This window comes from Solea senegalensis, linkage group LG2 (genome assembly GCF_019176455.1).
Source record: "Solea senegalensis isolate Sse05_10M linkage group LG2, IFAPA_SoseM_1, whole genome shotgun sequence".
In the NCBI taxonomy this organism is placed as follows: Eukaryota; Metazoa; Chordata; class Actinopteri; order Pleuronectiformes; family Soleidae; genus Solea; species Solea senegalensis.
Genome location: NC_058022.1, coordinates 12,985,615 through 13,012,078, shown reverse-complemented (window position 1 = coordinate 13,012,078; position 26,464 = coordinate 12,985,615). Strand labels below are relative to the sequence as shown.

At 41.8% G+C, this 26,464-nt stretch overlaps 1 protein-coding gene across 3 annotated transcripts in view; it reads left to right on the top strand.

Moving 5' to 3' along the window:
• lrp2a (low density lipoprotein receptor-related protein 2a) overlaps positions 1-26,464 on the top strand; it is a 45,506-nt gene that overhangs the window by 3,605 nt on the left and 15,437 nt on the right. The window contains exons 2-52 of one of the 3 annotated variants that reach the window (XM_044019766.1): positions 1,533-1,640; positions 1,812-1,934; positions 2,184-2,300; positions 2,707-2,817; positions 2,934-3,047; positions 3,190-3,306; positions 4,697-4,840; positions 4,935-5,054; positions 5,174-5,302; positions 5,691-5,860; positions 7,497-7,720; positions 8,244-8,450; positions 8,577-8,779; positions 8,978-9,118; positions 9,255-9,458; positions 10,000-10,192; positions 10,590-10,715; positions 10,861-10,991; positions 11,270-11,407; positions 11,493-11,774; positions 11,913-12,152; positions 12,621-12,740; positions 13,059-13,175; positions 13,302-13,682; positions 14,052-14,066; positions 14,485-14,733; positions 15,335-15,546; positions 15,696-15,880; positions 16,012-16,240; positions 16,364-16,541; positions 16,697-16,825; positions 17,583-17,749; positions 17,975-18,118; positions 18,227-18,336; positions 18,803-18,980; positions 19,313-19,526; positions 19,628-19,867; positions 19,991-20,179; positions 20,717-21,637; positions 21,733-21,898; positions 22,139-22,297; positions 22,388-22,677; positions 22,777-22,977; positions 23,181-23,207; positions 23,304-23,339; positions 23,444-23,686; positions 23,943-24,068; positions 24,378-24,497; positions 25,052-25,183; positions 25,803-26,004; positions 26,103-26,398. In XM_044019766.1, coding sequence (XP_043875701.1) covers positions 1,533-1,640; positions 1,812-1,934; positions 2,184-2,300; positions 2,707-2,817; positions 2,934-3,047; positions 3,190-3,306; positions 4,697-4,840; positions 4,935-5,054; positions 5,174-5,302; positions 5,691-5,860; positions 7,497-7,720; positions 8,244-8,450; positions 8,577-8,779; positions 8,978-9,118; positions 9,255-9,458; positions 10,000-10,192; positions 10,590-10,715; positions 10,861-10,991; positions 11,270-11,407; positions 11,493-11,774; positions 11,913-12,152; positions 12,621-12,740; positions 13,059-13,175; positions 13,302-13,682; positions 14,052-14,066; positions 14,485-14,733; positions 15,335-15,546; positions 15,696-15,880; positions 16,012-16,240; positions 16,364-16,541; positions 16,697-16,825; positions 17,583-17,749; positions 17,975-18,118; positions 18,227-18,336; positions 18,803-18,980; positions 19,313-19,526; positions 19,628-19,867; positions 19,991-20,179; positions 20,717-21,637; positions 21,733-21,898; positions 22,139-22,297; positions 22,388-22,677; positions 22,777-22,977; positions 23,181-23,207; positions 23,304-23,339; positions 23,444-23,686; positions 23,943-24,068; positions 24,378-24,497; positions 25,052-25,183; positions 25,803-26,004; positions 26,103-26,398 — 9,318 coding nt within the window. The remainder of the gene's footprint in view (positions 1-1,532; positions 1,641-1,811; positions 1,935-2,183; positions 2,301-2,706; positions 2,818-2,933; positions 3,048-3,189; positions 3,307-4,696; positions 4,841-4,934; positions 5,055-5,173; positions 5,303-5,690; positions 5,861-7,496; positions 7,721-8,243; positions 8,451-8,576; positions 8,780-8,977; positions 9,119-9,254; positions 9,459-9,999; positions 10,193-10,589; positions 10,716-10,860; positions 10,992-11,269; positions 11,408-11,492; positions 11,775-11,912; positions 12,153-12,620; positions 12,741-13,058; positions 13,176-13,301; positions 13,683-14,051; positions 14,067-14,484; positions 14,734-15,334; positions 15,547-15,695; positions 15,881-16,011; positions 16,241-16,363; positions 16,542-16,696; positions 16,826-17,582; positions 17,750-17,974; positions 18,119-18,226; positions 18,337-18,802; positions 18,981-19,312; positions 19,527-19,627; positions 19,868-19,990; positions 20,180-20,716; positions 21,638-21,732; positions 21,899-22,138; positions 22,298-22,387; positions 22,678-22,776; positions 22,978-23,180; positions 23,208-23,303; positions 23,340-23,443; positions 23,687-23,942; positions 24,069-24,377; positions 24,498-25,051; positions 25,184-25,802; positions 26,005-26,102; positions 26,399-26,464) is intronic. The other 2 variants (XM_044019767.1, XM_044019768.1) reach the window with 2 other exon arrangements.

Below are 26,464 nucleotides of genomic sequence, written 5' to 3'. Positions count from 1 at the left end.
GATGCTGAAAGGTTCAGCTTCAGTGTATCTGTCACCTTTCCCAGAGGTAATGCTGTCAGGAAATACTTGCTGCATTTGAAAGCCAGCAGACTGGTTTCCCGTAAGAATACATGACACCTCAACAGCTGAATGTAAGGCGGCCAAACACATTTTATACATGATATTTTCAAAACCAGATTTCTACATTTTGTTCATTTACTTTTATTTTAAAAATGACCTTCTCTTTTTTGAGATGTGTAAAATAGTGTCATGTAATCCTTAAATTGAATTAAATCATCATTAATAAATAATAATAAGGTATATTTTCTTTAATACAACTATTCCTAGCCATTGTACTGCACTGTATCTACACTTATCCCCACTGCTTTGCTATAGATGACGCTGAAACCTCTGGGATCACTGCTTTGCAACAAAGGTTTTCTTTGAGCTGATTGTGGGCAATTTTATCATTAGTAAACTGAGCAGGAAAAACAGTTTGTTTCCCGGATAGCTGCTGTAGGAGTTAAACATGCAACCTGTTTTGCTGGGCTGGTTGTAAAGCAGTTGGGTGGTTTTAATTGACCTGCACTTCTTGATTAGAGCATAAGCAAGACTTTTATAGTGGTAACACTTGCTGCTGTGGGTGCATTAAATAGAGGATAAACCTGTGACTCTGAACTGACTGTTGGATTGAGGCACAACATTTTTTATGGCTTTATTTTGTAACTTTTTTTACTCAGAGTTACTCAGGCAAAAGCACATGTAGGACAACATGTCATTATAATTTCAGGTAGCTTTAAGGCATGAAAGAGGAATTACTGAGATAGAAAATGGGTAATGCAGTATCTGATTTCCTCATTTTTATGGTCTGTTATCTGTGGCGATTTGATAAGGCAGGACACACATAGACCACCAACCCCAAACATACACCACCAATCACCACCTCACAGCTCTTCTCATGAAGAATTTGGGTTGAAATGGTTGTGGTACCACCCAGTACCACTATTAATTTCAATTATGTTTCAGACTAGACAGAAACAGCATGCACCATATATCAGGCTGTCGGAGAGACAATCAGAATTACACATTCCATTTTGGACGGGTCTGATGGAGTGCTCTGCCACTAAACTATGCTGCCTGAATCAATCTCCCCTGGAAAATGTCAGGGAAGGTAGAGTGGTAGCACCTTATCTCTACAGATGCCACTCAGTGAGAAACATCAAAAGGAGGCTCAGGATGAGTGCAGTGAAGGTTGTGTAACTGTCGGGAGGATGGCTGGCACGCTTGTCTCCAAGGCTTGTCAATGGTATTAACAGCATGCTTCATCATCAGTGCAAGCCATCCCTGCCCTCTTATGCCATGTTTTTCTATTAATAGACACGAAGCATCTAAGAACTGATCATAATTTCTGAATTAAGGGGGAACACAGAGTTTAAATTTGATGATTTCATCAGAGCTAAAATGGCAAAACACACATAACTGGATGAGAGATTAATTAACATGGAATTGTTTAACTGAAGAATGGAATTATGACAAATGATAACTGTGTGCAGGATGTGAACTGGGGCAGTTTCACTGTGGGTCAGGCCGATGTATCCCAGGTGCCTGGCACTGTGACGGGACATCAGACTGCGTGGATGACTCTGATGAATACGACTGCGGTGAGATTCTAAAAACCAATAATATTGTTAGAGAAATAAAAGATACTATCTTTAGTTGAACCTTAGTTTAACAGTGCACCCATCATGTTTTATCATATTTAAATGAAAAAAATACAGTAGCTAATGTGTAACTGTTCTAAAGAATGAGCTGCTCTGTCTGTATTCCCACAGCTCCGGTAACATGTGATGAAAGCCATTTCCAGTGCTTGAGTGATGGTGAGTGTATCCCAGATGTGTGGGTTTGTGACGATGAGGAAGACTGTGAGGATGGTTCGGATGAGAGGCAACACTGTCGTGAGTATATTTTACAAATCAGCATTTTATATGGGTTGATGTACTGTATGTGCATGGAACACATTTGGTTGTAAATGAAACCGTAGTATTTCTAAATTATAATCTTGAATGAAGACATGTTTTGACATGTTGAATGTTTTGGAGGCTGAAATATTTAGTTACTTAGGTGCATGTATTTTGAAGAAGATCAAACTTGTTCCAACTCATGTTTTACCAATATGTCTTGCCTATGTGTTGCTAAATCACCAGCTGGTCGGACGTGTGCCAGTGGCCAGTTCAGCTGCAGTAATGGTGCGTGCATCCCAGGAGAATATCGGTGTGACCATTTGGCAGACTGCTCAGATGGGTCTGATGAGAGAAACTGCCGTAAGTTTTCTCCAGGGTGGTTTCTCTTTTTTATCTGAGGCTCCTCTGGCATTTTAATCAATTTGTTAAGATTAAGAAGCTCGCTGACTGACGGAATAGGCCACAATATGCTTCTTGTTGTCAAAAGTTGATTGCAGATTCCTTGGTGGATTAGTCAAGCTGAAGTTCAGCTGCTATGCCATTATTGTCCCGACATGGTAAGAACCACAGCCCTGCACACTGTGGTAATCTCACAATTGCATAAAGAGTGCTGTGGTGACTGCCGTTGTTATGGTGGTGGCATTAAATCGGACATCTTTTATCCTACCCATTCACCAAACTTGCCACATTCCCAGGCTGAAAAGAACACAGTTGTCAGGCAAATTTGGATGCATAGCATTTCCCTGATGATGATTTAATCTTTCAGATTACCCTGAGTGTGCACAGCTGAGATGTGCTAATGGGGCCTGCTACAACCGGACTCAGCGATGTGACCATATACTTGACTGCCGTGACGGCTCTGATGAGGCTAATTGCAGTAAGAAACCAGTCATACATGTCAAAACAACCTTCAGTTGGGCGGAACAGCAGTAATTGCAAGTGAGAGTGTCACTAAATTATTGTTTTGGTCTGTGTCTCTTGTGTTTTCTGTAGCACAGCATTGCAACACGGGCTGGTTTCCATGTCATAATGGATTGTGTGTTCCACAACACTACGTCTGTGACCATGACGATGACTGTGGAGACAGAAGTGATGAGATAAACTGCAGTATGTAGCCTCTCTATATTTTATTCTCTTTCGTTAAACCAATTGTCAGCCTAAATATGTTTGTCAGGATGGCAACACCCTGATAAACATAACACAGTCTTTGATCTTCTTTGCTTATTAATACTCTCCATTTCTCCTACAGCATATCCGTCATGTAGAGGTAACTACTTCACCTGCCCCAGTGGCCGCTGTATCTATCAGGTCTGGCTTTGTGATGGAGAGGATGATTGCGAGGACAATGCTGATGAAAAAGGCTGTGGTACGGATTCATAGATACAGTAAACTCACCATAGGTTAAGTTCATTTATGCTGTTGGGGCCAGCGATATTAGACATTTAGCTTACGGAAAGGTTTACAACAAAGTTCTCTGTGTGAGCCAGATTCATCTCCAGCCACCACGGCTGATTCGAGCAAGAGAGACACTGTGCCTGTGTAGCTTTAAGTGTGCTATTCAAATGCCTCTTTGTGGCACAAGATTGCACAGCCCCCCCAAAGGGCTTTAGAATTCCTTCACAAGGCTGTGAAGAGTGTGTGTTTTTAGAGGATGGGCTGCGGAAGCCCTCTGAGCCCCCATGTGACCCCCTTAAAGCTGGCAAAATCCAAAATTAGTAAGAACTGCAGTCCTTAGTTTTGTTCTTTTTCTATGGCACAGGAGAACTTTACTTTTGGCAAAACTCATTTTTTAACAAACTAATTAAAAGGGAATGTGTCGTGATTTGGTCAATGATTCAACTGTGCCTGTAGTGTTCTTCTGGGCTTCTGGTCCTTTCACATTACAGGCAAAACCCAGATGAAACAGTTATCACATATTCTGTGACAAGATGGTTCAGAGAGGACTCAGACGCAGAGGCCTTTTAATGGTCTTTATTGGCACTCGTTAACAAAACACAAGACAGATCCTCTTTACTGAGGGAAAACAAAAGCGAGGCTATGAAAAACTATAACAAATGGAGAATGCAACACTCTTCAAAGGAAACGTTGCGGAACTGTGGACGAGGAACAAAAAATCACTCCGAAGAGGAAACAAACTCAGACTATCAATCCTATTGATATTGAATTTGTCGTAGAGCACCGTAGCGTTCCACCCTTCTCTCCGCCGCTAAGGTGTGGAACTGAACAGCGTAGTCGTAGACTGATCGACTCCCCTGTTTCAGCCCTCTCAGCTCTCTTGCCTTTTCCCGGGCCGTGGAGACCGGGTCGAACGTCTGCCGTAATTTTCCCTGAAAGTCTATGAGTGAACACTCAAAGGAAACGTTGCGGAACTATGGACGAGGAACAAAAAATGACTCCGAAGAGGAAACAAACTCAGACTATGGTTATCACCTAAAACTCAAAACAGAAAACTCTCCAAACGGAGGAAAACAAAGCTCTAAACACTTCAAAACGAACACTAACTCAAAAGCACAATCCTATTGATTGGCGATCTTTATCTAACCAAGACCCAAGTCTGTATGACAATAGTTACTGGTTGTAAAAACAACAAATCACTAAAACTTTAATCAATAAAATAAACTAAAAGCGAGTAACAAATGCCAATTAACTAATGCCAAGCGAGTGTAAAAATTGTAGTCCCCATTGTGTCTTTCTTTGTTTCCCCTTTTATCTGTGAGCCTTCTCAGACAAAGGTGACAAGTTGGTTTTATTTGCAGATAATGTGGCCAGAGAGTGTTACCCAGGAGAATGGCCGTGTCCGTCCTCTGGCCTGTGCATCCCCATGGATCAGCTGTGTGATGGGACGGCTCACTGTCCCGGGGGAGAGGACGAGAGTAACAACACTGCTGGTCACAATTGCAGTAAGTACCATCATTATTCGCTGCGAACATCCGATATCATAGAATGTCTGAGCCTGAAGTATATTCCTCACTTTTCTTGTTTTGTGTTGGTCAGGTATCTGGAGATGTGCCTCTCTAAGCTGTGAGCATCACTGCCATGCTTCTCCTGATGGAGGAACTTGTTCATGTCCCTCTGGATATGTTGTCAACAGCAACAATAGTCGCTCATGTATAGGTACATTTACTTTCTTTTTACTCTTAACAGTGGCTGTTAAGAGTTTCTTCAGTTATATTATATTCCTCTTAAAACTATTGATGATGAATGAATCGGTATTTATTTCTCTTTTGCTGAAGACTTTGACGACTGTTCGATGTGGGGTGTGTGTGACCAGCTGTGTGAGGACCGCATAGGCTCCCATCGGTGTAGCTGTCGAGACGGCTATACGCTGGAGCAGCACAGATACTGTAGAGCTGACATCTCGAGTGAGTGTCACTTCACATGTTTGTTCACTTTGTTCCACACACGGTTTGCTCTGATACCCCTTTTCTATTTTGCTGACTGCTCTAGTGAGCATCTCCGTTTCTTTGTGGTGCATTGCTGCATACTGAATGTTGTTTTAGGGAGTCTATTGCCTTTGTTGAACATAGCTGACCTCTTGGTCTTTAGCTTTAATAAAAAAAAGACAGAGAAATGATAAAGACGACTACATTCTGTAAATCCTCAATGATCTTTTAGTTGCATGTACATGTATCAGACTTCTCTTGCAATACAATACAATTAAGGTTCTGGTTTCTGAATTCTGAAGGTTCTGGTTTCTGAATTCCCTCATGCTGAACCCCCTAAAAGCTGTGTTAATTGTTTCTTCTGCAGCTGGAGTTCCTTCCTTAATATTTTCTAATGGCAGAGACCTGTTAATAGGTGACACCCATGGCAACAGCCTGCGCACTTTGGTTCATTCACTGAACAGAGGGGTTGCAGTGGGAGTGGACTTCCACTATAATCTGCGCAGGATCTTCTGGACTGATACCATTCAGAATAAGGTAAATAACCCTTTTTGTTACCAACCTTATTACTACTGTCTGTCAAAGGCAATTACCTCGCATAAATATCTGCACAGTATTATAACATTCTAAGGGTACCAGTGCCTTATTTGAGTAAATGCTTGAGTAAGACTGGACTTAATTCTTGCCATTATCCTGTAGAATATCAGCAATGCTGATACTATAATAATGGGATGGTTGTTGGCTCTCTCTGGGCTGAGCCATAATGAAGGGGAAAGTAAATGAGGAATGGAATCCAAATGGCCTAATCTTGAAACCTGTCTGATATGCTAGTATGATTTTCACATACCAGAGTGCAATTTTTGTAACTTGATCATGTTCGCAGTAATCATGCTGTATTTATTTTCAGCAGCACTGTACATCAATTTGCATTCTTTGGCCATCTAAAAAAGTCTTTGTTCAGCCAATGCTTGGCTCCTTGATAGTTAAAATTGCAGCCACTGAGCTGAAAGACTAGGGCACATTTCCGACTGGTCCCCTGTATGTGTGTGTGTGTGTGTGCATTAGCCACCTCTGCAGCAGCCTGTCCAATTAGAAATGGAGCGAGTACAAACAGGGCATGTGAATGCACCTGAAAGGTTAAGCTATCACATCTTCAGTTTCTCTTTAAACAGGTCAGTTGAAAATCCTGCTTTTCAGTCATCTGGATTTTATTTCAAAAGAAGCAGAGCTGCTAAGAGCAGTTTCCCTTAACCAGCTGTGTGGTGCCAAGCTTTTTACCTGGAGAATCTAGAACCATTATTTTACTCTTTTACTGCAGACATGTCACATTAAGAAAAGCATGGGTGTGTATGATTAAATGAATGCTGGGTGAATTAATCCTTCTACTTCAATGACAGGGCGGTCCAGTATTGTGTATGCTGGCAAACTGTCACATGTCTTACTAGGAAACTGAACATAGTTATTGTTAATGTTGTTAGTCAGTTGTTGCTTTTCCCATTGAAACATTTTGACATGTCTACTGTGAAAAAAGACTGTCAAAGCAGCAGAGAGGCAGTTGCAGAAACACATTTAGCAGATGTAATAAAATATAACAACAAGAGTGGGTTTACATGTACATCCACATCCGTGTGTAGAGTGAAAGCATTTTTGTTTCCATACTGGCTGCAAATAGCTCTCCTCATAAAGCAATGTCAGTTTATCTAATAGGGTACAAACTCTGGGGTCCATGCTCTGTGTAATAATTGATTTCATAGTTAATATATGGCAGTTTCAGACATCTTCGGTATTAGAGGTTTTTTTTGTACTACATTCCAATTTAATGTTTCTGACCCTCTTGTTTAGTAAGAACACACTGATGCGCAAAGAGGGAATTTTGTTTTTAATCTTTATCTTTTAAAAGATACTCACCTGCTTTGTCTTACTCCCACTGCTGAGGCCAATAATTAGCCCCATTTACTCTTCATTTTCACAACAAGCAAGGTCTGTAGATTTGTCCCAATTACTTTCAATAAAACTGATGTAAGAAGTTATATACTGTATTTATAGACAGAGGTGCAATTACAGCACAAGTTTGCACTTGTTAAAATCAGAACATATACGTTGATATTTTTCCTTAATTTTTGGAAACCATGATCACTCATTTCCTGACATCAATGGTGTCTTTTGTCTGCAGGTGTTTTCTGTGGATATGGACGGTTCCAACATGCAGGTGGTGTTAAACGTATCAGTTGACTACCCTGAGAATTTGGCTGTGGATTGGGTGAACAACAAACTGTATGTGGTGGAGGCCAGCGTCAACAGAATTGACATGGTGGACTTTGATGGAGCTAACCGGGTTACACTCATCACTGAAAACCTCGGAAACCCAAGAGGACTGGCGGTGGACCCCACTGTCGGGTAAGCTCATATCCCGGTTTCCATACATTCACTTATCCAACCATTCCCAATCCCCACATACTGTATCTGACATGCTCCACTGGCATGGAATAATGGGGTGTGTGTGCTTGAGATTAGGAGATTGCCCTGGGTGGATTAGTGAGGAGCAATGTAAGTGATGACCCTCATTGTAATCCAATAGTTCTGTTCAAGGAGGGAGGATAGTGGTGGTGGCTACAGATTAATTGCTAACTGTAAATTAATGTACAGCTTTTTGATGAAATACTGAACCATCCACCTGGGGACATAATGTACTGCTGTGGACACGATTAAAAGGGAAAGTCTCCTGTTTTTTATTTTATTATATTATATTATATTATATTATGTTATATTATATTATATTATATTATATCATATCATATTATATTATATTATGTTATATTATATTATATTATATTATATTATATTATATTATATTATATTATATCATATCATATCATATCATGTTATATTATATTATATTATATTTCCCCTCCTTTAACAGGTACATGTTCTTCTCAGACTGGGAGGCAATGAATGGACAGCCAGGCCTGGAGCGGGCTTTCATGGATGGTACCAACCGATATGGGATCATTAGGACTAAACTGGGCTGGCCAGCTGGTGTCACACTGGACATCGAGGCCAAGCGCATCTACTGGGTTGACAGTCGCTATGACTACATTGAAACAGCAACTTATGATGGCCTCCACAGGTGAATATAACATTTGTTATTCCTCTTAAATTTGTATTCATTGGCTACAAACATGAGAAATGTCTAGAGTGACCAATTCATTCATGTCCTAATTAATCAATGTCGTCAACGATTTTTCAAAAATAGAAAAACAGTGGTCCATGGAGGTGCTGTTATCCCACACCCATTCAGCATCAGTCTGTTTGAGCACACGGTCTATTTCACGGACTGGACCAAGATGGCTGTGATGAAAGCCAACAAGTTCACTGACACCAGTCCTCAGGTGGTTTACACTACGGCTCAGACTCCACACGGCGTAGCAGTGATACATCAGCTAAAACAACCACACGGTAAGCACCAGAGTGGTTCTGACTCAGCTCACATATCTCATAATTCTCATCTTTGTTGTAGTAGCACATTGTAAATTAACCCAGGTTCTGTTCTTTGAAACCTCTGCTGTTTAGAAAAGAAGTGACACAAATAGCTATCGTTAAAGAATCGTCACAATCTTATTATCAATAACTTGCAATTTTATGTTATGTCTCCAGTGGCAAACCCTTGCAGTGTAGATAGAGGTGGATGTGAGCAGATCTGTGTGCTGAGTCACAGGAGTGACAATGGGGGACTTGGTTACCGCTGCAAATGTCGCATGGGCTACGACTTGCATGTTGATGGAAAGCGCTGTTTGGGTAAGAAGAGTGTTTCATAATCAGATCTCAATATTTTTCTGCTTTAAAGTGTAAATTATGCTTAAGACAGACCAACATGCTGTTATGAGGCTAATATCTGTCACACTTATTTATTTATTTTTTTTTCAATTTGTAGCTGTGAGACAGTTCCTGCTATTCTCCAGCCAGCTGGCCGTGAGAGGGATCCCCTTCAACCTCTCCTCTCAGGAAGACATCATCCTGCCCGTCACTGGATCACCTTCCTACTTCGTCGGTGTGGATTTTAGTGCTGAGGAGGACGCCATCTTCTTCTCAGACACAGTCAAAGATATTATCTACAAACAGAAAGTGAATGGGACAGGTGAGAATCATGTTGATTTGAATCATGTTGATTTAAAAGCTGTTGCTTTTAAAAGATGTTCCTGTAGACATGTACATCTAACAACAGCTTTAGTGTTTTCTCTGTGCTTCCATTTTTGTATAATGTCTCTCCTACCAGAAAACTCTATCATGTGATTCAGTCTGTCTTATACAGGGAGTTAAGAGAATGTCTGATAGGGCTGACGGTGGTAAAATGGGGAGTGAATAGACAGGCATGTGGATAATGGAAATTGATCATACTATCAGCTAATATCTCAAACTAATCACCACAAAAACAGCTGGAGCAGATAACAAAGATTTGGCTAACAAATATTACTAGTTACTAATATGATAATCCACAAGCCAGTTGCACAAAAAAAGGAAACACCACTGTTATGATCAGTGATGTTGTTTTTGGCGCTACTCGAGTTTTTACTCTCTGGTCCACTTGGGGAAAATGCAACTTGACAGCCTATATATTTGAATGTGTTCATCTTCTATCTCAGTGGTAAACTATGATCTGACTAATCCGATTCACACAGGCAGAGAGGTACTGGCAGCCAATAGGGTGGAGGGAGTGGAGGACCTGGCTTATGACTGGATTTCAAAAAACCTCTACTGGACTGACCCACGATACCGGAGCATATCTGTCTTAAAGCTGGCTGATAAGTCCAGGAGAACCATCATACGTAACCTCAACAACCCGAGGGCCATCGTGGTTCATCCTCTAATTGGGTAAATTAATTTAAGATTATTAGTGTTTTTGTGGCTGCTCTTCCCTAAAGCAATAATATGAACACTTTGCTTACTCTCCAACCTGGTGTCACCCCAATTATGTGCTTTTAATGAGAGGTTAATGGGATTCATTGGGAATTATTACTACTACTTATTATACCAAGATTGTGCCTAAATATATCTGAATAAAATACATTTAAGCCAGTTTACAACTCATGTTTACTGAATATACTTCACTGTATATTCAAATAGAGCGACATTGCTGCAATCATTTTGAAACTAGATGCACCCATTTATAAAACAATACATATGATATCATCATCATATCATAATAACGATAATAATACAGGTACATCTTGAATGAAATAAGTTTATTTTGTTCACTTTGCTTTGACAGGTATATTTTTTGGACTGACTGGTACCGCCCAGCGAAGATTATGAGGGCATGGGGTGATGGTTCACATGCCCAGCCCATTATAAACACCACTCTTGGCTGGCCAAATGGCTTGGCTATCGACTGGAGGTAAGTAAAAACACTGATATAACAATTCACCACCTTTATTTAAGTTTTTATTTTTTTTATGATTCATGGTTTTCATATTAACGATCTTGCATTGGAGCAGTTGCTCAATTTCTCCTCATGTTTCTCTGCTTTAATTTCTACCCAGCTTGATGCGTCTGTATTGGGTGGATGCCTTCTTTGATAAAATTGAGCACAGCACTTTTGATGGAAAGAATAGGTTTTCATTGGACCGCATTACCCAGATCTCCCATCCATTTGGTCTCACAATTTTTGAAGGTAATGTGTTCTGTCATGAATATCAAGTTGCCCATTAATTCTAGCTTAGGGGCACTGGATACCCCACTGTGGTGACGGCTTAAAAATGCCCATGTATAGTTCTAGTATAGTACAGTAAAGTTTGTTTGGTCTAAATAAGAAGGAAGTCAGTCCACTAGCACAGAAAATCTGTTGCGCTTGACCTGTGGTTTGTCATTCTTACATAAGTCACAAGAGCAATTACTGCTATGAGTAGGTGATGAAAGAACTAAGTGCTTTGTTGCTTCTCTTCCAATAAGACTATGCATATTTCACTGACTGGCGTCTGGGTGGAGTTGTACGTGTACGCAAGACCGATGGTGGGGAGATGGTCATTATCAGAAGAGGAATTAGCCACATAATGCATGTCAAAGCTTTCAACTCCAACTCCCAAACTGGTCAGTAGCTTTATTCATTGCTCTTTTCACTTTGCTGTTTGAATAGCTGCGGCTCGTCATCTTCTCTCGTCACTCCCTTTCTCAGGTTCCAACTTCTGCAACAGGCAGACAAATCCTAACGGAGACTGCAGCCACTTCTGTTTTCCAGCCCCAGATTCACAGAGAGTGTGTGGCTGCCCTTATGGCATGAAGCTGTCACCAAATCAACAGACGTGTGTGGAGGACCCTTCCAGTGAGCCCCCCACTCTGCAATGCGGTGCCTACTCCTTCTCCTGTGGCAACGGAAAATGTGTCCCAAACAGCTACCGATGCGATGGTGTTGATGACTGCCATGACAACAGTGATGAAGCCAACTGTGGAATTAACAGTAAAGCTTTTTTTGTAAATTCAGTTGATTGTACTGGTTCCACCTGGCTAAAGAAGAATAGAGTTTAATGTCTTGGGTCTTTTTTACAATTCAGTTCATTATTATGATATTTAATCAAGATGATCTTTGTTTTTTCAGACACCACTTGCTCCCCCTCTGCCTTTACTTGTGCCAATCAGCGGTGTGTGCCTGCAGGATGGCGTTGCGATGGGCACAATGACTGTTTTGATAACAGCGATGAGAACAACTGCCCTACACAGGTGCCAGGAACTTGTCCTGTCAATCAATTTACCTGCGCCAACCACCGCTGTATCCCATTTACATGGCGCTGCGACACTGATAATGACTGTGGGGACAGCTCAGATGAAGCTGACTGCTGTGAGTATGCCTCCTTCCAGGAGGTTACAAACAAATGTTTTTAGCTAACGTTGAGTAACATAATTCAGAAAGTTAAGGAGGAATTCCAATGACATTTGTTTTTGTTTTGGTGATGATCTATATGGTTTCAGGATATTTTTTTAAACATATGTTAAACATGTGAGTTGAGCAAGTGTATTAACGTTGAGGAAAATTGAGCAATTGATAGGAATGTTCCTCTTATCCCATGTCAGGTCTGAAAGATATTTCAGGGATGAAAGTTACTTTGTTATGTATTAAGTATTAAATACATATTAAACAGATATGCAAACTGGTTTATTCACATAGTAACATGTATCAGATTTATACCAAAGCATTGTTTATCTGTTTTTTTCATCTCATCAGACCTGTGCAGGAAATGAAGGAAGTCCAGGAGATTAGCTTAATGGCAAAGGTTCATGTTCTTGTCTAAAAAATGTTTGTTGACAGATCTGAGAAGCACATGCCATCCAGGCCAGTTTCAGTGTCCAGACCATCGTTGTATAGACCCCAGCTATGTCTGTGATGGAGACAGGGACTGTGTGGATGGGGCAGATGAACAGGGATGTGGTGAGTACTTTTCTGGACATGCATTAAGTCACATTTGGTTGTAACTTACAACACATTAAGTTTCACACTTTTACACACTTAACACTAGTGTTGTTACCATCTAGACTTTCCTCAGACCAAATTGTAAGCCTTTATCAGCTAATGATGTTAGAATGTTACACAGGTAAATTAAAAGTTCTGTAAAATTTAGCAAGCATTTATTAAGCCTCTTTGTTCATTGATCTCATTACTTGTGTTGCACAACTATGGAGCTCAGCATGTGCACAAATGCAGAAATATGTAGCATTGGTATTAACATACTCCGCTGGATTTTTTCAGTCTACAACTGCACTGTCAATGAGTTCAAGTGCTCCAGAAGTCACCAGTGCATCAACTCCTACTACAGATGTGATGGAGTCTTTGACTGCAGTGATCGCTCAGACGAGCAAGGCTGTCGTGAGTATTTACTGAAAATGATTGGATTTTAAAACTGAAGCAATACTTAATCTGTCACAATTATGAGCAGCACAGTTGCTCAAATGTGTGTACCTGCTGTTTATCGTGTTCCCTTATGTTTTATAGCCACCAGGCCTCCAGGGATGTGCCACCATGAGACTGAGTTCCAGTGCCAGTCAGATGGGAGCTGTGTCCCGTCCACCTGGGAGTGTGATGGTCATCCAGACTGTGAGGATGGCAGCGACGAACACCATGCCTGCCCACCTCGCACTTGCCCTTCCTCCCTCTTCCGCTGTGACAATGGAAACTGTGTTATGCGCAGCTGGATTTGTGATGGTGACAATGACTGCAGGGATATGAGTGATGAACGGGACTGTCCCACACCACCTTTCCGCTGTCCAAGCTGGCAGTGGCAGTGTCCTGGCCACAGTGTGTGCGTCAATCTCACCACTGTGTGTGACAACACTCCTGACTGCCCTAATGGTGCTGACGAGTCTCCTCTTTGCAGTAAGTCTGTACTCTGCTTTTGTCATTTTTGTCTGTTATGAACTGTTTTTTGTTTTTTTTGAATCACCACATTTCCAGTCTTTGTGGTCCCTTCAAATTCAGTTACATGTTCACATCACATGACAATCATTTGATTTGATTTGATTGATTCTTTATTGTCATTGCACATTTCTATACAACAAAATTCTCTTTGACAGCAGCCCTTTTCACAGCAGCATATGTAATACGCTGTTCTGATTTTGTCATTTTTTGCAGTTTTCAAATTAATTTGTTTGTCTTTGGATTTGTGTCAAAATCATGCACGTTTGTGATTTGTCCTGTATTAACCAGAAAATGATTTTCCTTTCTTGCCTTCCTCACAACTTTCAGATGAGCCTTTGCCAGGTAGGAACAAACTCTCAATCATTGGTAGATACTCTGAAAGTAGTTTTTGATCAATTTTTCAGCATAAACAATATTTCTATTAACTATATTAATAGCGACAGATTTTGTCAAATTGCATTCCAAGGAATAATTTGTTCCTAGTCAAATCCGTATGGTAAATATAACAACAATGTCCTGCAAAAATGTGTATGGAAAACTAGCCCTGGCTCAAAATAGCATTTCTAATCACATTTAATGATAATAGTTTGTGCTTTGTTGTTAAGTATAATAGTTCAATATGCATAATATCATAATTTTATAGACGTTTTTATAGATGACCTGTGTCAGTTTTGTGTTGTATGTGTCATCTTTTTTCACTTAGTTCAATGTGTGATTTCCTTATTTCAGTCCTCAGTTGTTTCCCCTGCTTTTGTCACAGATCAAGAGAGCTGTTCTGACAACAAAGCTGGCTGCACCCATGGTTGCATCCAGGGGCCATTTGGGGCTCAGTGCACCTGCCCGGTGGGTTATCAATTGAGCAATGACTCCAAAACCTGTGAGGACATCGATGAGTGTAATCCCCTTGGACTCTGTAGCCAGCACTGCTTTAATGAGAGAGGCTCTTTTCGCTGCCACTGTCAAGATGGCTATACTCTTGAAGCAGACCAGCGTACCTGCAAGGCCTCTGGTAAGGAGGGATTATGTGCTAAACCTGCTTTGTATGGAGCATATTTGTCCCCTGGTAGTTGTATGTAACTACGTATTAATCGGAAATAGTTATATTATTAGCCCTACAGTGATTTGTATGTCAATATGATTTGCCTTTACAGCTCATATCTGTTTTCCTCCCTGTGCTGGCTGTTGGGCAAGAACAAACTATTATGGGAGGGGGGCATTGGCCCCCAAACTGCAGGACAGACAAACTGCCTTTCTTCTCCTTTGTCTGTCTCTGCTGCTCTGATTTCTGTAGATAAGACAAATAACATATATGTCACTCACTGGCCATCAGTGGTGTAATTAGGATATAATCACCAACAAAGGGCTGTTTATGGGGAGTGTGCCTGACATGAGCTCCTCTTCCACACAGATAACCCGCTGAATGATTTTGCAATACAATAAGTCATTATCTGGACAAAAGTGCATTCCCAAAGGCTTGCTATTTGAGTAGGAACACATTTAACAGTCAGGTTGTATATGTCTTGGTAGATATGCAAAAGCTGATAAATGCTCTTATTAACTTGAGAATTGACATGACACGTTGATAACGGAGACTTGATGTCTGTTGACAGATTCTCGTCAGGCCTTCTTGCTCGTGGCCAGTCGAAATCAGATTGTGCAAGATGAAATTACTGCTCAGCCCAACGTCGTCTATTCGCTGGTTAGAGATGGACGCAACATTGTGGCCCTGGATTTTGACTCTGTCACTGACCGTGTGTACTGGTCTGATACCAGCCAGGACAGAATCTGGAGTGCTTACAAAAACGGCACTGATAGAACTGTGGTAAGTTTGATTTGTACCCTTTCATTACAATAGAATAGAATACAATTACAATGATGCACCTAACATTATTTGCAGTACACAATACATTACATTTAGACACAGCCTCACATCTAAACAGCTTCAACTAAGATTGAGTCTCTTGTGGACAGATATTTGACAGTGGAGTAACTGTGACAGAGAGCCTTGCTGTTGACTGGGTGGGCAGGAACCTGTACTGGACTGACTATGTCCTGGAGACAATTGAAGTGTCTAAGCTGGATGGGACCCATCGAACTGTATTAGTTAGTGAAAACGTTACCAATCCTCGAGGGCTGGTGCTGGATCCAAGGGACAGGTCTGTGATGCTCAGAGAGGTTTTTAATTTATTGATTCATTTTATTGATTCATTATGTATATTGGAATGTGTAGCATGTATTTTTATTATTGAGGCAATTGGTGTTAAAGAAGACCATTTTTCTTTTTTAGTGCTCACCTAATGTTCTGGACCGACTGGGGTAGGAACCCCCGTATTGAGAGGGCCAGCATGGATGGAAAAATGAGAACTGTTATCGTGAGCAACAAGTTGTACTGGCCCAACGGTCTGACCATAGACTACCCAAACAACTTGTTGTACTTTGCTGACGCCTACTTGGATTTTATTGACTACTGTGATTTTAACGGCAACAACAGAAAGCAAGTTCTCTCCAGCGACCTGGTGAGTGTTTAAGAAGGCAGTAAATTATCTTGTTAATAATCACAAAGTAAGCAGAGCACAACCGAGTTCCTTTTGAAAAGTATTTGTAAGACACTCTTTTCTTTTGTTGCTCTCTATGACAAGGTACTTCAACATCCCCACGCAATTACCATTTTTGAGGATTTTGTGTATTGGACCGACAGATACATCAACCGTGTGATGCGAGCCCATAAGTGGCACGGGGACAACCAAACAGTGATGCTGTTCAACCTCCCTCAGCCTATGGGTCTGCTGTCAGTACACCCAACCAGGCAGCCAGCAGGTATGGCAATGAAAATATCATTAACCTGTGGCATCAGTATTAGCTGATTTTGACTGTACCTGACTTTTCTTGATAGCTGACTAATCTTCATTTTTACTCTTTTTGGGGGTATGCATGTGATCTTGTGTGTGCCTGTTTTGTTTAATAATTCCCAGGTGAAAACCACTGCTTAAGGAGCTCCTGTACTCATATCTGCCTGCTTTCTGCGGTGGGGCCGAGGTATTACTCGTGTGCTTGCCCCTCAGGCTGGACATTGGCAGCAGACCAAATCACCTGCACCAGAGGTAGGCACCCTGCCAAATGGCAAATGGAGGTAAACTGTCATCACTCAGTTTGATGAAATAGGAAGTCAGGTCAGATGTAGTTGATAAGTTGACAAACTGCTAAATATGGCTATTTTTTTAAAAGAGCAAACTTGTTGTAGCAGAAGTTGTAGTTCTTGTCTCAATGCAGCCATTGCAATGTTGGTAAGAAGGGAAATCTTTTTAAATGTCCAAACTGTATCACAGATGAATATAGGTATCCCATTTAGACTCTCATGTAAACTGCTGTTCCAGTAATAAGAATCATATAAGCTTGTCCTTCAAGTTCTCAAGAAGAAAAGGGAACTTTAATTTAAAGTCCAAAGAGTCTGCCTTAGGTCAACAGCTTAACTCATCTCAGGTTTCAGCCAATGAAGCCAAGCAGAACACAGTTTTCCCCCCTGAGGCCAACGATTATCCAAGAATGAAAATGTCCCACAACCATTCATTGATTCTAATCTCTGATGACAAAGCAAATCAGATTGTGGAACCAACTTTCACCAGTCAATCCTCTTTATAGATAAAGAGCTGTTAGCTTGGTACTTGGTACAGTGCTGTCCTAGCACTGTTTCAGAATTAGTTTTTATACATTTTTAAGTATTTAGTGATTCACAGCCTTGAAAATCTCTAGTTTAGGAGCATTTTGTCAAAAGAAAATTAGAAAACACAATGATTCAGTTGTATTTTTACTTTAGGGGTTGCAGCTTGTTGAATTTATTATTTTTTCTTCCACTTGTAGTTGAGGATCCTTTCTTGGTGGTGGTGAGAGACAGCATCATCTATGGCATTTCCTTGAACCCCAATGACAAGAGTAATGATGCCATGGTCCCTGTGGCCGGGCTTCAAAACGGCTACGATGTTGACTTTGACGACAGTGAAGAAACCATTTACTGGGTGGAGCACCCTGTAAGTAACTAAAGATTTCTATCTAAAGACAATGTTTTTTTGTCTGTTTATGTGCTATGCTTGCTCACAAACTTTGTTTTTTTGCATGCAAGAGATACAGTGAATGTTTTTTTTTCAAGGAAATCCACTGGAGAAATAGAGTGAACACTAAAAGGAAACAAAAACTCTTGTATTAATATACATTAAGCAGAGGTAGTGATTAATCCATCTTCCTTTCTTCACCAGGGCGAGATCCATAGAGTAAAAGCTGATGGTACTAACAGGACAGAGTTTGCCCCTGCAGCCATCCTGGGCTCCCCTGTAGGCCTGGCCTTAGACTGGTTAACAGAGAACCTATACTACACCAATCCAGCTACCCAATCTATTGAGGTGAGATAACTGAAACTTAGACTTGTTTTTATAACTGCCTACACATAACAATATGCCAGTCAATCTTAGCTACAATAACTAAATCTGTTTGTGTATGTGCTTGGTCAGGTTTTGAAGTTGAGAGGGGAGGTGCAGTACAGGAAAACTCTAATCACAAATAACGGCTCTCCAACTGGCGCTGGAAGTCCCGTTGGCATTGCAGTGGACCCAGCACGTGGGTAAGCCCAATTTAACAAAGTCCTGGCACAGCTCCTCTTCCCCACAGCTACTGAGCTCTAACAGCCGCCTCAACGCCATCTGCTCTGCCTCTAGAGACAACCAGTGTTACTGAATACCACACTGCACTTTCAGACCCCAGCAACTTACAATAGCGTGATCAAAAACAATTCTTAACTATTGCTGTTCATTTCATTGTACTGCAACTCTTATTTTGCCACCGTGACTACTGACTATGTTTAACTAATGACTGAGAAAGTTCTTTGACTCAAAGAAAACCATTTTATAATCACAGTAAATGTGATTATTACTGTAAAAGCAAGAGTTCCTTACAAGTTATGTTAGACGATAAATTTTGTATTTTTACTGTTGTTATTTGAAAATATATTATAAAACTATTCAAAGTGTATGAAGTTCCTTTATGATTAAAAAGGTAACATTTTTGTAAATGTGAATCTTTACATGCAGCAAACTATACTGGACAGACCAGGGAACAGAGAGTGGCATTCCTGCCAAGGTGGCATCTGCAGACATGGACGGGCTCAACCCTGTCACCCTGTTCACCAACAATCTCGATCACATTGAATTCCTCACCATCGACATCCGAGAGAACAAGCTGTATTGGGCTGTTACAAGCACTGGCATGGTGGGTTTTCACACTGTTCATTCTCTAACGTTGTCACAAATGTCAAATTACATCACAATGTAGCTCTTGCGCTTCCATCTTGCCCTATCAGTCGCAATGTAAAATACATTACTCTTTGTGAAGTGCAGGAATGTCTCCACAGACACAAAAACAAAATACTCCTGTACTGAGAGGGGGAGAGCTGATCTAATTGTGAACTAATTTGTTAGTGGTTTAAATGTAGGAGACATTTGTTTAATATTTAAAAGTTATGCACTACAGCTTTAATGTTGCTAATTGTACAAAATACAAATTCTGAATATGACTTCTTACCTTGCATTGAATCTCCACAGATTGAGCGTGGTGACCCAGATGGTAGTAACCGTATCACCATAGTAACAGGCCTGTCTCATCCCTGGGGTGTGGCTGTCTATGAAAACTACCTCTACTTCACTGACCGCAACTTTGAAGTCATAGAGCGAGTGGACAAGTCTACGGGAGCCAACAGGGTTGTGTTTCGAGACAACGTCTCTGGCCTCAGAGTCTTGAAAGTGCACCATAGAGAGAGTGAGTCATGCAGGGACACATAATTACTAATAAGAACATATATTTCTCTGTCACTGTTGTACTCTGGCTTGTTTTGTCACACTGTTCCTCCTCAAACTCAGCTTCTGCAGGTACATCCAATGGCTGCACTGACAATGTTGGAGCATGTGAGCAGCTGTGCTTGCCTCGACCACAGAGTCTGTTTACGTGTGCATGCGCCACAGGTTTTAAACTCAGTGCGGACAACAGGACCTGCACTCCCTATCAGTCCTATATCGTGATTTCCACTCTGTCTGCAATCAAAGGCTTTAGTCTGGAAGGGTCAGACCACTCTGAGGCCATGGTGCCTGTGGCTGGGAGAGGTCAGTGACTTTCATACACTTTTTTCTAAGCTACATATTCTAATAATTTAATTTAATAAAAATGTTAAATAACCTGTGTTTGATGTAAAAATAATGGCATCTGACTTGGTTATCCTTTTTCAGGCCGTAATGCTTTACACATTGATGTACACATGGCTTCTGGTTTCATCTACTGGTGTGACTTCAGCAGCACTGTGGCGACTCAGAACGGGGTCAGACGGATCAAGCCAGATGGCTCAGGATTACGTAGCATAGTGACATCTGGAATAGGACGCAACGGCATACGAGGCATTGCTGTGGACTGGGCTGCAGGTATGCTTGTTGTGTCAGCTGACATATGTTATCCATGTGAAGCCTTTTCACAAGATTTATTTGAACTGGGGATCTGCTGCACCAGACATTAGCTTTGACATTTGTCCCATGTAGGTCTCGTCTTAAAATAAAGCTGTCAAATCTGTTATTTTTACATTTACTATTTTAAGTATTCTCAATTTATTCAGTTTATACTGTTTTTTTTTCCTCATGATGTCTGATAAACACGTATGTAGACTCACAGAACCAGAAATCTAAAAGAGAGATATATGAACTTATGGTGTGATACAGGTTACAGGCAGAAGACTGTGTGGTAGAGTCAGAGTTAGAAGGCTTCATCACAGTACCTGACTCACAGAGCAGGGAGCTCAGTGGCACACAGGCCACAGGAGAGAAGATTTTATTTGCTAATTAAGTAAAAGCAGAGACATTACCTGAAATGAGCTGAATTAGCTGTTTCATTTATTTCACTGTAGCTGGAGGCATAAAATAATTGATGCCATTTTTAACATTCAGCCTTCTGGAATCTGTCCTCAGGTAATTTGTACTTCACCAATGCATTCCTGACCGAGACATACGTGGAGGTACTCCACCTGAATACCACTTTCCGTAGGGTGCTTTTGAAGACCCAGGTGGACATGCCACGCCACATTGTTGTGGATCCTAGAAACAGATACTTGTTCTGGGCTGATTATGGCCAGAACCCCAAAATTGAGCGAGCCCTCTTGGACGGAACCAACCGCACAATTTTAGTGTCATCAGGCATTATCACTCCACGAGGTCTTGCTCTGGACAGGCAAACTGGCTATGTATACTGGGTGGATGACTCCCTGGATATGATTGCTCGAGTCAACCCTCAGGGAGGGGAGACGGAGATAGTCAGGTATGGTAGCCGCTATCCAACTCCTTACGGGATCACAGTATTTGAGAGTAGCATCATTTGGGTGGACAGAAACCTGAAGAAGGTGTTTCAAGCAAGCAAAGAGCCTAGTAACACGGAGCAGCCTGCTGTCATTAGAGACAACATCAACATGCTAAGAGACGTTACCATCTTCGACCAACATTCCCAGCCAACCTGTGATCAGGAGCTTAACTACAACCCCTGCGTTGAAAACAATGGAGGCTGTGCCCACTTGTGCTTTGCCATGCCAGGTTCTGGCAACAAGAAATGTAGCTGCGCTTTTGGGGATCTTGCAGCAGATAATGAGAGCTGTGTGGTGTCAAAGGACGATTATCTCATCTACACAACAGAGAGCACAGTGCGCAGCCTACGTCTCGACCCTGAGGACCACGCGTTGCCCTTCCCTGTGGTCAATGTGCCCCGAACCTCTGTGGCACTGGATTTTGACCTCACAGACAGGAGGGTCTACTTCACACTGAGCTCAGGTGCTGGAGCAAGCAAGATCAGCTACATCAGCCTGTCCTCTCCCACCTCTGCCCCTGTAGTGGTGGCTTCAGGTATATTTTGCACTCTTTTGGTAGGCTTTGTATGTATGAAGAGAACAATATCAGAGATATTACTTATGATATTGTGCCTTTTTGTTTTATGACAGATCTTGGGGCTCCTGATGGTATCGCATATGACTGGATTAACAGAAGAATTTACTATAGTGACTATGTTAATCAGAGCATTAGCTCCATGTCTGTGGACGGCTCTCAGAGGACTATAATTGCCCATGTGTCAAGGCCCAGGGCAATCATGTTAGATCCTTGTAGGGGGTAAGTCTTCCACTAACTTCACGTTGTTCCTTCATTAGATTAAACTGGGATTTAGAAATACATTTTTCTGTGTTGGAATGATGTGCAACATTGAACTCCTATGGCTCCCAGCTCAAGTCAGTAACCTTTGTTGCCTGTCATATCCCATTACTTTCTCTCATTCTTTGTCTCTGCTGTTCACTGTAAGTGAAGGTAAAAAATATTTTTAAAAGATGCAATGGATGTTTTCCTGTCCCACAGATACATGTATTGGACAGACTGGGGAACCCATGCAAAGATTGAGCGTGCCACCTTGGGTGGTAACTTCAGAACAGAGGTTGTAAACAGTAGTCTTGTGTGGCCCAATGGACTGACCCTTGACTATGAAGAAGAGCGGCTGTACTGGGCAGATGCCAGCTTGTAAGATACTAAAAACACTGCTGTAACATGTACTTAGGTTTATCTATAGTGTCTCATTCTGCTATTATCATTATTTTTCTTTGCCATTAGACAGAAGATTGAACGATCATCTCTCACTGGGTCTAATCGGGAGGTAATTGTCAGCACTGCCATCTACCCGTTTGCTATGACCATGTTTGGCCAGTTCATCTATTGGACTGACTGGAACACACGCAGCATCTATCGGGCCAATAAACACGATGGTTCTGATCAGAGGGTCATGATTCAGAGCCTTCCATCTCGGCCCATGGACATCCATGTGGTATCCAGCAGGAAGCAGCAGCAGTGTGACAGCCCCTGCCAGCAATTTAATGGAGGCTGCAGCCACATCTGTACACCAGGTAATGCAGTGTGTCATTGTCACATCAACATGTTATTTATTTATTTAATTCTGTAATTTAAAAACTCAATAACTCAACTCAACAATTTTATTTCGTTAGGACCCAACGGAGCTGAGTGTAGGTGTCCATCAGAGGGTCGCTGGTACCTGGCCGACAAGAAGCACTGCATCCCTGATAACGGGACTCGGTGCCAGCCAGGCCAGTTTACCTGCATGAATGGACGGTGTATTCGTGCCCAGTGGAAATGTGACAATGACAACGACTGTGGAGATGGCAGTGACGAGTTAGAGAGAGTCTGTGGTAGGGTGTTCTCCAAACACAATGAGTTTGAATTCACAGACTTAATTATACATGTATAAGCTGATTTTTTCACAGTTCTCAAAGATTAATCCTTTTTTCCCCCTAATGAATGGTTCAGAACTTTACTTCTCTTTTACTTTACTTCTATATCTTCCACTAATTCATATTTCTTTTTGTTTTTGTGATAACAATTTTTCTCTTAGGACCTAAATCTGACTTCAACCTTGTTGGTGTGTATGCTTGCACTTTTAACATGCTCCCTCTATCTATGTAATAACAAATCAACACTAATATTTGACCCAATATGCTTGTATCTTTGCATGCAGTCCCACGATTGCTGTCATCTTTTGTTGCACTGTCAGGTAAAATTGATTGCCTGCTGCTTGTGTGTGTACCACCCCTCTTTCTCCTGATCTTGCTCTTGAGTGTTGGGATTACTGACTTGTCCATGTTTCTCATCCGGTAGCCTTCCACACCTGTGAGCCCACAGTGTTTACTTGTGGCAATGGACGATGTGTGCCCTACCACTACCGCTGTGACCATTATGATGACTGTGGAGACAACAGCGACGAGGCTGGCTGTCTGTTTCAACCATGTGACCCCAACACAGAGTTCACCTGCAACAATGGCCGCTGTATTGCGAAGGACTATGTTTGCAATGGCATCAACAACTGCTATGACAATGGTACCTCTGATGAACAAAACTGCCGTGAGTATCCTATGTTTGCCACATAAATAAAATAGATAGATTTTGATCAGATTGAAGAAATTATGGCTTGCCGTACATCTTTTTTTTACATATCCTTCTAATTTTAGAAGGTGTTGGTGCACTGTTTTGTTCTTCTTCTCCACTCTATCTTTTCACTTGCACTACTAGAACTGTCCTTTAATCTCGTTGTACACTGTATAATGATAATAAAGGTGATTCTGATTCTGATCTACAATGAATTTTCTTGATGTGACAGCGGAGAGAACCTGCCAACCAGAACACACGAAATGTCAGTCTACCAACATCTGCATACCACGTTCATACTTGTGTGACGGAGACAACGACTGTGGGGATATGAGTGACGAGAGCCCGACACACTGTGGTGAGTTCAGCTCTGGCTCATAGGAAGAGCATTTTAATCTGCGTTTTAAAAGCGTTTTAACCTGACACATCACAGCAGATGAAGTTAATGTTGAATTACTGACAAGAGCTGAAGACACCCTGCTCTGTTTTGATTTCACACTAAGATTTTCGACACTTCGAAATAGATAAAGCAAACAAATACACAGGCAGTAGTAATAATCATACAGTCCCTCACTATCAAAGAGTAGAGGAAGATGTCAGAGTTTGTGTTGCAGTGTATGCCTCCTAGTCCTCCTGGTGATCTTATGCCCAATCCTGCTCTACACAGCTACATCCACATGTTCCCAGAGTGAGTTCCGCTGCTCCAGTGGCCGCTGCATCCCCGCCCACTGGTACTGTGATGGAGGGGCAGACTGCGCTGATGGCTCTGATGAGCCCCTCTCCTGCAGTGAGTGTCACACAACTCACTCACCCCCAAAATGGGCCTGCTGGCTTTGTGTGCCTGCCCCTGCCCCATCAGCTGCTCGGTTATTGTGTGTTTGTGTCTGTCTGCCAGTCTTCATCTATGTGCTGGTGTGAGAAAGTGCTGTGAGTGATGCAGTCGAGAGTGTGAGTCACTGGTGTATTTCTTTGTTGATGGTGTGGTCAGTCAGGCCTCCCATTGTGTGCGGCATTCCTCCATGGTGACGCCCCTCAGTGTCCTCTGGCAAACACCACCTCCCCCTCCTTTTGTCCACCAGGGGTTACAGAGCCTCACTTTGGCTTTTGTTTAGACAGCTCACCATGCTTGGGAACATGGAGCTGCCATGACTGTTTTGAAAGCCAGTGTTGTTTTGTCCCTTCCATATTAGTTGAAAAGTAGTAGGGGAAGTACCGAAGATAATTAGTACTTGCAAAAAAAGTTTTAACACAAGATTGTTATGTATATGTTGTGACATAAATCAGTACAGATTGGCATATGTTATACTGTCTTGGTCTTCAGTTTACTGTTTGTCTCTGCAGCCACACTGGTCAGAACCTGCAACACAGATCAGTTCCGCTGTGATGATGGCAGGTGTATTGCCTCATCCTGGATCTGTGATGGGGACAACGACTGTGGAGACATGAGCGATGAAGATCAGAGACATAATTGTGGTATGCATCCTTTAATATAATATCGCTAATGTTTTCTGTCTCCTCCCCTCTAATTTTACATGTTTATTCCACATTTTCCCAATTCTTCATCTCCTCCCATCACTGGCCACCACCCTCATGTGTACTACTACTCCACTTTCTCCCCTCCTACTTCCTAATGCTGTTGTTATTCAAGACTCTGATGGATTAGAATACACACCACTAGTGTTTAGAGTGTTAAGGGGGACACTCTGGTAGTCAGTGCCCAGCACCTTAAGAAGGTCTCCAGTCCAAGGAGCTGACATTCCTGATTTCTCCTGCCTCACTCGTTACTTTGTGCGTGTCTCTTTTCTCTGGCTTCCTGGCTCAGGAAGGATCAAGACTCTTATGTCTCACTAGCGTGTGCTCTGACAATAAGATGCCTGAAGCTAAAGTTTTCAGCACCGCTTGAGCCCCTGTAGGAGACAAACAATGTGAATCAATTGCATTAGACGGATAAAGAATTTAAGGGCATGCCTGCATGTTATGAAATGCAACTTGGAATGTTTGGCTTTCCAATAACCCAGACTGACATTTGGTCATGATGGTCGATATTAAACCTCTGGTAAATTTCCATCTCTGACTCTTTCTTTCTTTCCAGCCAATCGCACATGTTCAAGTGCAGAGTTTACCTGTGTGAACAATCAACCACCTCAGCGGAAATGTATCCCACGTGACTGGTTGTGTGATGGAGATGCAGACTGCGCAGATGCATTAGATGAGCATCAAAATTGCTCACGCAGATCCTGTGGAATAAATGAGTTCACCTGTAGTAATGGCCTCTGCATCCGGAGCTCCTACAGGTTAAAGAAAAACTCATATATTAAAATATTTCACATCTGTCAACAAGTGTGTGGAAATATTGAGATAATTTTTGGTTGTGATTTTTCTTCTGAATCAGGTGTGATCGTCGTAATGACTGTGGGGACAGCAGTGATGAACTGGGCTGCACCTACCAGCCCTGTCTACAACACCAGTTCACCTGCCAGAATGGCCGCTGCGTGTCCCACGACTTTGTCTGCGACGGAGACAATGACTGCGGTGATGAGTCTGATGAGCAGGAGAACATGTGCCACACACCAGCACCGACCTGCCCCCCGGGAGAGTTCAGATGTGACAATGGACACTGTATTACCCTGAGCCAGGTTTGCGACAGGAATGATGACTGCTCCGACAACAGTGACGAGAAGGGATGCGGTGAGTATAAAGATGATTTCAGAGTAGTTCAAGAAATTGTGTAACAAAAATGTACTTTTAACCTTT